The sequence below is a fragment of the Neltuma alba genome, unplaced genomic scaffold (genome assembly GCF_004799145.2).
Source record: "Neltuma alba isolate B1F8T4 unplaced genomic scaffold, ASM479914v2 tig00012194_pilon, whole genome shotgun sequence".
Taxonomy (NCBI): domain Eukaryota; kingdom Viridiplantae; phylum Streptophyta; class Magnoliopsida; order Fabales; family Fabaceae; genus Neltuma; species Neltuma alba.
Genome location: NW_021636734.1, coordinates 331,378 through 341,393, shown reverse-complemented (window position 1 = coordinate 341,393; position 10,016 = coordinate 331,378). Strand labels below are relative to the sequence as shown.

General features: G+C 36.2%; 1 protein-coding gene across 1 annotated transcript; it reads right to left on the bottom strand.

The window, feature by feature from the left end:
* Window positions 1-8,359: 8,359 nt before the first annotated feature.
* Window positions 8,360-10,016, bottom strand: LOC114724652 (putative ankyrin repeat protein RF_0381). The gene has a single exon (XM_028911047.1). It carries the CDS (start codon window positions 9,956-9,958, stop codon window positions 8,360-8,362), a length of 1,599 nt encoding a protein of 532 aa, XP_028766880.1. The 5' UTR covers window positions 9,959-10,016.

Here is a 10,016-nt window from a genome sequence, read left to right as displayed (position 1 = left end):
GAGGCTAAGATGGGAAGATGGTTGCTTAATCAAAAAAAAAAAAACCACTTGACTTCCAGTCAAGTGAAACTAACGGTAGATGCAAAGTCTCACAAACAGAAGGACTCAGAAGGACTCAGACCACTAACGGATCAAACAATAGGGATTGGATTAAAAGAAAAAAAAGTGCAAGGATCTAATTCAAAATTAGGTAACACTATAAGGATTGGCAAATTAGTTTTCCCAATATAAAAATATCGTTGACAAATGAGTACCTATAGTTCAGACTTTAATGTTTAACTCAATTATAGCTGTATCTTAAAAATGCATTTATTTTATAATATTAAAAAAAATTATATTACACCAACAATATAATCCATCTATCGCTGTCGTTTGTCAGGTGAAGACTGCCTTCGTCCAGACAAGGCATGATTGATTCCTATATCCACGTGACAATTTCTTTTAAATTTGAATTCTCTATTTGATCAATTTTTATCCAAAAAAACACCCTTACTATCAAGATATGCATATATTTATTTCCCTTCTCTCCATATTTGTATCTATCACTCAAACTTTTCCACGCTTGTATCAAAATCTTGAATCATCTATATATGAAAAGCGACTCATGCAATTTGTTTCGAAAAGTTCAAAAACTAGTTGTCAACTACTTCTCGTTTAATTTATTGATTACTAGTTGCTTCCATTAAGTTGGGATCAAATAAAACGTGTATGCTTTACGTAGAAAAAAATATTTAAAAAAAATCCCTAGTCCCCTCCGCTTTCCCTCCCCCCTTTTGGTTTATGAATTCTGAAGCAAAACACTACCTACCCCCGGAGCCAAGGCCATTGAAGTCTTTTTATCCCTCGGTCTCTGTTAAACAGCATGCCAACTTTATGAAATAATCATACGCAATAAATAATATAATAATTTTTATTATAAATATCTCATTTTGACTTTCATGTCCTGAGGTTAAATACTATATGCAGATTCTTAATATAACAGTTATTTTGACATTTAATTTTAATTTTAAATATAAGATCTTAATTCGTTTTATTTTTCATATTTATTTATTTTCTTTAAGATAGTCTTTATAATTATTGTACATATTAAATGTTTTATCAAACAATAATTACAACTAATATACATAATTAATAAGAATATTTTAGAAAAAATAAATTACAAATAAATAGTTTCTCTAATTTTCTTAAGATATTCAAATTAATAAATTAGCTCATATATTAAGAGTAAGAAGTAATATACTCGTTTGCCTCGTGCGGGGTCAAAACAGGGCACTTCCCCCGCCCGATTAAAATAGCAACGCTGATAAACACGGTGCATAAAACGGCGCAGGCAAAGAACCAAATATTGATGAAAATATTAATTAGTAATATCATTTTTTTGCATGTGTAATTAATTATGAAATTCTGGCACCAAACTCACAGTGTGCCTTATGGGTTTGTTAATTGGAGAATCTTCTGATTATATATGGTAGTATGGTACTCACCAACCAACTCCCCCTCCCCCCCCCCAAAAAAAAAAACTCCCTCCATTTAAAACGCAAGTCAATCATTTAAAAAAAAAATCCTTTTACACATCTTTTTAAAATCCCACACAGCATTATTAATATTTACCCATCCTATTATGCCTTTAAGTCATGATTTCAATTCAGTATTTCATGGCACACCTGTTTCTTTGTTTTTCATAATCTAAAGCTTTGGTTCAATGAAGGAAAGGGGAGGGGAGGTGCATTAAGGGGAGGGAAGAGGAGGAGAGGAGAGGGTATGAGTTTTGTTTGGTTGGAGGGAAAGAGAAGAGAGGGGGGATTTCTTATTTGGTTTAGGAGGAGAAGGGAGGGGAGCTGATTATAAGTTGACAAATATATCCCTACCTCTTTATTTAGATTATTGTATTATTTTATTATGATATTTATATCATAATTATCATTTTTTAATTTGTAAATATAAAAAAACCATATACTTTGAAATATAACAAATAGATTATAAATAATCACATATCAAAATAAATGTCAGTAAAAATTATAGTATTTAACATATTATATGAATTATAAATAAATTTATGCTACAAGTTTTGAACTATTCTATCCTTAATTACATAACATGTGCAACCACACATACTATGTTAGATATTACATAGAGTTTTGTGTAAAAAAATAAAATTGAGATGAATGAGATGAAGAATCAGACAAGAGGAAAAGATATGAAAAATTAATGATAGAGAACTTTGGAAATGATAACATCAGAGAAAGAAAATATGCAGGAAAAAAAAAAGAACATCTAAGGAGTAAAAAAAAATCTGTAGAAGAATAGTAGGGGTTGAAAAAAAAAAAGGGCTGGGAAAAAAGTTTTTATTGGAGAGGATAAACTTGAAATGTTAAAAAACTGACATGGATAATATAGTCAAGATGAGGTGTAATATTTCTCTTCTCTCCAAAAAATCTCAAATTTGGAGGGGAGTAAAGGGAGGAGAGGGGAGCACTAAATGACTAAATTTTTTCCCCCCCCTCCCTTCTATTTTTTTGAACCAAACACTCCCCTCCCCCCTCCTTCATCCATAAACCTTCCAACCAAACAATGCCTGAGTGGATAAGGGGAAATTAAAAATACTCTTCCGGTCCTTATTATAAGACCCCGTTTGACTTTTTATTTGGTCCTAATTATAAGACCCCAATCCATTTTGTCTCTTATATTTATGCATTTTTTTCCAAGATAATCCTTCTAATAATGATAGTTTTAGTCAATATACTTAACTAGCAAGGATATTTTAGGAATGACAACACTTATTTATTATAAATAACCAACTTAACTTACTTCCTTAATCTCCTCAAATAAGTCAATTGGGTCTTATAATTAGGACCGGAGGAGTACATAACTTTTGTGCCAAAACTTCAACTATTAATGATTTGCACTACGGGACCATTGAAATATGACAGCGTGACGGTTAGTTATTATTACTAGCTACCGAAACACCCAATCGCTAGCATGCAGGTGAAAGTTTGGGATTTTTCAATCTCTTTAAGCTGGCAGCTTAATTATTCTCTCTAGTTTTATTTACTATAAACTACTTCTAATATGTTTTTACTAAAATCTGGAAAAATTTAAAAACTCATCAATCATGTCTACACAATAAGGAAATTTCCGACTCTACCAACACTACTTTTGAGTTCGTTTATTTTCTAAATGATGGGTCGAGGTTGAGGTGTGCATGTTCTGTGTGGATGCCGAATCAAACGAAGGCGTAATTCTGAGCTGTCTTCTTTGGTAAAGCTAGGACGCGGTCAATATTAAAAAGAAAATAAAAGAAAGGAGAGATAAAAACTGAAAGTATATTTAGAATTATTTATAATTAATTTTTTAATCATAATTTATAAAATGAGGGAAGTATATAAAATAACTTTTATCTCAATTTACATAAAATTTACTTATACTCCACTGATCCTATTTATAAGGCATTTTTAATATGTATCAAATAGACTAAAAAAAACTTTAAACTGTATTAATTCTTTCTATTAAAATATAATAATTTTTCAATTTTACTCTATTTAATATATACATCTTCTAAAAAAATATAATTATCTGTACTATAATAAAAATTTAACAAAATAATTTATGAATAGAAATAAAAAATATCTCGATGGTAAAAAATAAGATGAGAGGACCAAACTATTTCGAACCCAAAAGAATCACTTGCCAATTGATTTCAGCGCTGGAGTCGTTGACGGTGAGCGGGTGATTGCCTTTATAAATTATAAGGCGCTCACTTCCAAGGCAATGCCAGAGTTATGATTACGAGAATAAAGTTCGGGGACCAAAGTATTCACCAAAAAAACAAAAAAAATCCGGGAGCAAAGCAGCATCCCGTTACCATCAGCATCCAATAACCACGCCACAGATATAAATTTATATACATAATCAATATTCAGGTAAAACAAACATAATCAATATTTATTTTTCTTCATTTTTCATGACGTAAATATGTTCCCGATGTTTTTTCAAAAAAATATTTTGAGACCTGATTATAATTTCATTCCTCCTTCGTTTTTTCATAGTGGGATCCCAGTCTGCCATGTAATCTGAAGGCGTCGCGTGGGGTTCACGCCCCACATTCCAACTTCAGTTGAATGCAGCCCCCAACTGAGGTTAGGTGCGGTGCTTCTCTTCTCTCTCTTATCCTTTTTTTTTTTTATAAAAAATATTTCCTCTTATTTTATAAGCATGCCGCAGTTTTATTTTTTTATCTTTATAATAATTAGTATACGCTGTCCAAAAATTATATTTTATTTATTCTCTCTTAGCAGATTCTCTTTAATTCTTTTCATTCGTTTTCTCCTACTCACTCTCCGAAAATATTTTTTTTATATTTAATTGATTTAAACAAAGTTTTTAGTTGATATAATTTGATCATTTATAGCTTATAATTTACAAGATCCCAGAGAGTGTGTACCTGTCGGTGCCTCGGAACAACATGCTGTGACCGCTCTTCTCTTTTTCTTTTCTTCTTTTTTTTATCCCACAAATTTTTCGCGCACGCGATTCCGGCCGACCCACGCTCATAGTCTCGAACGCATATGATCATCCTGAGGGGCTTTTGTGCCATCGTGACCGGTGCGTTGGGCGTTAGCTACTCCCTTCCCTCCTTATCCTTAATATGCCAGGGAGGATCAATCAAATAATCAATACCACTTCAAATTTAAGTACTAGTTATATCCCTTCAATGTTCAATTTAATGCCAAGCCAGACAAATTTCGCCAAAAAAAAGGCCCCAGTAACGGTAATTTTTTATTATGAATCTTGTTGTGCATTATTACATATTGATATGCCTTAAAGCTCTCATGAATTAATTAAATTATTAAAAGTGGGTGAATAATGTAACATATTTTCTTAACTTCGTGCAACGTCCCCGTTTGGCAGAGCGGTAGAAATCCCCCATAGGCACATTTTACACAAGTTGATACAAAACTTCTCTCATATACTTACCTCGTATTTTATAAATCACTATTAAAAAGTAGTTTATAAGCTACTTATAAGTTGTTCTAAACAAACCCTGAATATATATATGAAAAATACAATTATACTATAAAAGATGTCTTATATTTGAGATCAGAGTAGGATTTCAATCAAACTTTTGATCTTATATTATCTCTGATCTTATTTATAAAACCTCTCTTATAAACTACTACCCCCGTTTCTTAATATAAAATTCTGTTTGATTTTTATTTTGATCCTAATTATAAAACCCTAATCCATTTTGTCTCTCATATTTATGTATTTTTTCAAGATTGTCCTTTTGATAATGATGGTTCTAACCAATACACTTAATTAGCAAGGATATTTTAGGAATGATAATATTTATTTATTACAAATAACTAGCTTAACTTACTTTCTTAATCTTCTCAAATTAATCCACTAGGTCTTATAATTAGGATCGGATATAGTATAAATGAAGTCCTATAAACAGGACCGGCTGCAGTATTTAGGATTAAAAAATAATAGCAATGGCTATACTAAATTTTTCATGAAAAAACCAATTAAATAGACCGCTTCTATGGTTTTCACGAAGGAACAGCCGATAATAGTGGCTAGTGATTCGGAATTGGATCTGGTTTAGTGAGGTTAGGGTTGGTATACAATCTGTCATTTGAATATATATAAATTATTATGGATCTAGACATGATCCAAAATTCATAAACATTTTTTTGTTACCACGGCTTTAAAATTTCAAATGTTAATCTACTTTAATTATTTCACGCTACCCAAATAGAGAATCTTAAATGCATGAATTTTAAATGGTCGATGTTGTAATTACATTAAAGGCAAAAAATTCTCACTCAGCAACTACTTCTGAAGTCATCGTACGGAGGGGTCGGTAGTGCGACCGGTTTCTGAACCGACGAAAACCGCCCTATCACCAGTGAGGGTGCCAATCGGCTTCCATTTATTTTTCCCTGTTCTTTTTAAACACTTGAAGTTCCAAGGCGCAAGCGAATAAACTTAATAATCGGATCTGCTCCGTATGTGCGTGAAAATATCTTAGCTACTCGTACTATTCTTTTTTTGACCAGAGAGCTACTCGTACTATTCAATCAGTATATCTAAGGTTACCTTTAATTATGAAACACCCATCTGTGCGCGCTTCAGCTAAATAGCTTTCACCCGGGTGGCCGGTTCCCGCTGAAACGGAGCATTCACTCCGAGACTGCAAGATTGAAGGTAATACTTTAAAACCTTGAGTCCACAAAGACATGACCATGAAGCATACATAGCAAGCTTATTTTCATTAAATTTTTCTGACCAAAGAGATTATTTTTATTAAATGATACATCCAAACAAGGGGAAAAAAAATGAAAAATCGGAGGAGAATTCCACATATGTGGGATTAAATTTCTACATCACAAGTCATGCGTCAGAACTCGGCGTAAAATGGTTGACATTTCATTTCAGTCGGAGATTGATTCCCAAAAACTCCCGTGTATGACCTGTGACATTCAAAGTAATCAGAACAGAGATATTATAATATTGTGGATTATGGACTTATATCCAGCACACGACCTCGATCGCTGACGTGTACAACGACGGGTTACCTGCGTTGAGTATCCGGAACCGTTGGCATAAAGTCATAAACAAATGTTTCCAGCCCGTAATCCTCAGCGTCTCGCTCACCAGACCTTGACTTATTCCTTCCTCCCTTGTTCCAATTATGTTGCCCCTCCAGCGTTCTATTTCATATTATTCCTCCGATCCTTAATATAAGACTCAATTATTGAGTTGGTTTTGATCCTAAATATAAGATTCGTTTTTCATATTTATCAATTTTCTCTAAATTACTTCTATGGATATTCCCTCATTTTAAGAAAGATAATTACGGTATTTTAGCAAAAACATGTTACATTTCTTATAATTAACTAATTTATCTAATTTTCTTAATCTAATCAAATTAGTTAAATAGGTCTTATATTAAGAACTGGAGGAGTACTACTATTTACCCACTTATTGACCACACACAACAAATACGTTTAAAATATTGAACACCATCACTCAAATATTGTTCTGGGTGCCCGTATCAAAAGCGTGCTGGGGTCACTCAACTCGTGTGATGAACTTCATTCCACACATATATCCCATGTATATGAAGGTGAGTAGGTAAAGATGGTGGCGGGATATTAAAAAAGACGTGAGTAGGCGAAGATTACAAGTATAGTGACTTGCAGCCAGCCGCAAGACATATTTGACTAAGACCCAATTCTGGGGTTGGTGATGGATCAGTATAATCCAAAATACCAACCATTGATGCTGATGCTTTACTATTTCAACCATTTCGTCTCATTACACGCTAAGCTAACCAACCCCCTGCCTGTCCTCATCCACCGTTCCAGCTTCACTTACCAAACCTGCATTTCTTACCACCCGCAAAACAATTGTATGTACTTTTACCGTCTGTCTCTTTTCCGGCAATATGCCATTCTCTCTTCCCATTATTTGGGCCACGTTCTTGGATGAAAGCCCATCAGCCCAAAAAAATCCACAGACCCTGCTCACCTAGGAATACATGTGCCCAGTTTGTTTAATAAGAGGGGAAGAAGGTGGTTTTAATTCATTAAAATAAGTTAAAAATAGATCATTTCTAAATTAATAATCCCCATATATATATATATATATATCTCTTATATGGTTCTCCCACCAACTCCATCATGTGTAAATTAATTAGGGTCTCTCTTTAAAAAGTTTCCTACACAAACAGACTGGCCATGAACTATAGTCTAATACAAAAGCCATCATGATTTTCCCACGTGAAAATTACATTGGCTTTCCCACTAATTATTAAATATCTATATATAATATGTTACTACTTTAATAAACATCCCTGAACATTGCTGGTTTGCTCTAACTTTAGGTTTTGTATCTTGAAAAGTGCCCATAAGGCCACGACTGGATGCCTGCAGCTACGTTTACTGGAAACATGTTTGTTGAGACAGTACGGTTGAGGCTATTTACTTTTGCTGCAAAACCAAAAGTGCTTCTGAATACATTCAGTAACACATCAGTTGCATCTACATGTCAAGTTTTTCATGATACTTGGCTTAAGTTTTTGGTTTTCAGCAACCTGAATTCAGAGCAGCGGGTGACAGCTGAAGTTTTCTGTGATAAGGCCTGTTTCATCACCAACATGAAACTCGCCTTCTTAAATCTCAATGAACATTGTCCATGAACGTGATCAAACAACTTTTATGTATTGTCAGAAGTCTAGAAGCAACATATATCATTAATCTACAATTCCATCCACAAATTATAAGCCTAAAATCAACCACGAAACGGGGCATCCCAAAATGTAAAGTTGTAAACATAGAAGAGACAGGGACCCTGCCTACATCACGGCTAGAGCAGCCGAGCGATCGAAGCTGGCCCGAAGCCCTCTGTTTCTGACTATCTTCTTCTTTTTCTCCCCACCCTCCATTTGTATACCAAACGGAATATTGGCTGGCCGTGCTGGAATCTGACTGTTGTTCTCCCTGCTAGCCCCGCCGTTAACGAGTATCCTTGTGATCCCCACATAGTGCAGCGACTCCGCTATTTGCAACGCGGTCACACCCTTATTGGTCCTCGCTTCGACATCTCCTCCTTTCTTCACCAATAGCTCGGTCACATCGGCATGACCTGACTCCGCCGCGCAATGCAACGCCGTATACCCATCCTCGTCCTTAGCATCCACATCCACCCCTTTCTCTAGGAGAGCCCGAACCGCATCTGTTCGTCCTTTGAAGGCGGCTCTGTGAAGCGCCGTCCAGCCGTGTTGGTCCCTCCCATTAATGGATGCTCCGTTCTCGATCAGCCTCTGTATGGTTCTCACCTCCCCTTTTCTCGCCGCCACGCAGAGATCGTCCCCTAATTTAAGCGCGTCGAAGAGACGACTATGTCCATTCTCGGCGGCGACGTCGTACGCGGTTTTCCCCAACCCATTTCTCACTTCCTTATTCGCACCCTTTTGTAGCAATAGCTTGACCATGTTCTCGTCGCCGGTGGATGCGGCTATGTGTAAAGGTGTGTGGCCGTCTCCGGTGTTGCGAACGTCGGTTCTGGCACCGTTAGCCAACAGAAGTCTAGCGCAATCTCGTCTTCTTTCTTCAACTGCGAGGTGCAAAGCTGTGCTACCATCCTTTGCCCGAGAGTCTACGTTAGCCCCTTTCAGCAAAAGAAGCCTCAGGACCTCCAAGTGTCCTCCTTTAGCTGCATGGTGAATTGGCCCCCAAACGGATGATTCTGATCGCTCAGTATTGGCCTTGTGAGCTAATAGAAGCTCAGCTATTAAGGACTCACCGGAGGAAGATGCAGCCTCAAGTGGGGTTGAACCAGCGCGATTGGGAGCTTCTATATCGGGCTTGAATTCGAGGAGTAATTGAACAAGGTCCGGTCTGCTCTGTGAAATAGCCAAGTGAAGCAAACTCTGACCTTGTGAGTCCCTCGAGTCCGGAGCCTTCCATGACGTGTCGCTTCGTTCAAGGGCGTCTCTGATATCATCCATGGAACCATCTGCAACGAGTTGGGCTAAAATTGGCGAACCCACAAACATGATCTTGATGCCACTGTCTATAAAGACCTGCTTCTTCTTAGTGGTGAACCAGTCGTTTGGAACGGAATCAAACATAGAGGAAGGTTCTTTAATTGCTGCACCAGGAACCACCACACTGTGAAGAAGGAAAGAATCATCGGAGTGAGGATAGGAGTGAGGGAGAGTCGCTCCAGGTGGAAGATGATATACAATCTCCAGTGTGAGTGTGGCCAAAGGGGATATAATTCCAGACTGAGGCTTCACTGTGTAACGAGTCTTGATCAGTGGTTGAAGCCTAAAGGCCACTGGCATGGTGTACATAACATTGCGTAATGTGATATGGCCAACGCATTTCTGCCCTGCTTCAACTCTGATGGGAACGATGTTTGATGGGTCTAATCTTATGAGCCTGTCCATATTCCTGATCAATTCTGTGCTTCAATAATGGTTAAGCCAAGTTAACATTGGTGGGTTT

Coding starts and splice junctions, on each gene's coding strand:
- LOC114724652 (XM_028911047.1), bottom strand. CDS start 9,958: ATGGACAGGCTCATAAGATTAGACCCATCAAACATCGTTCCCATCAGA.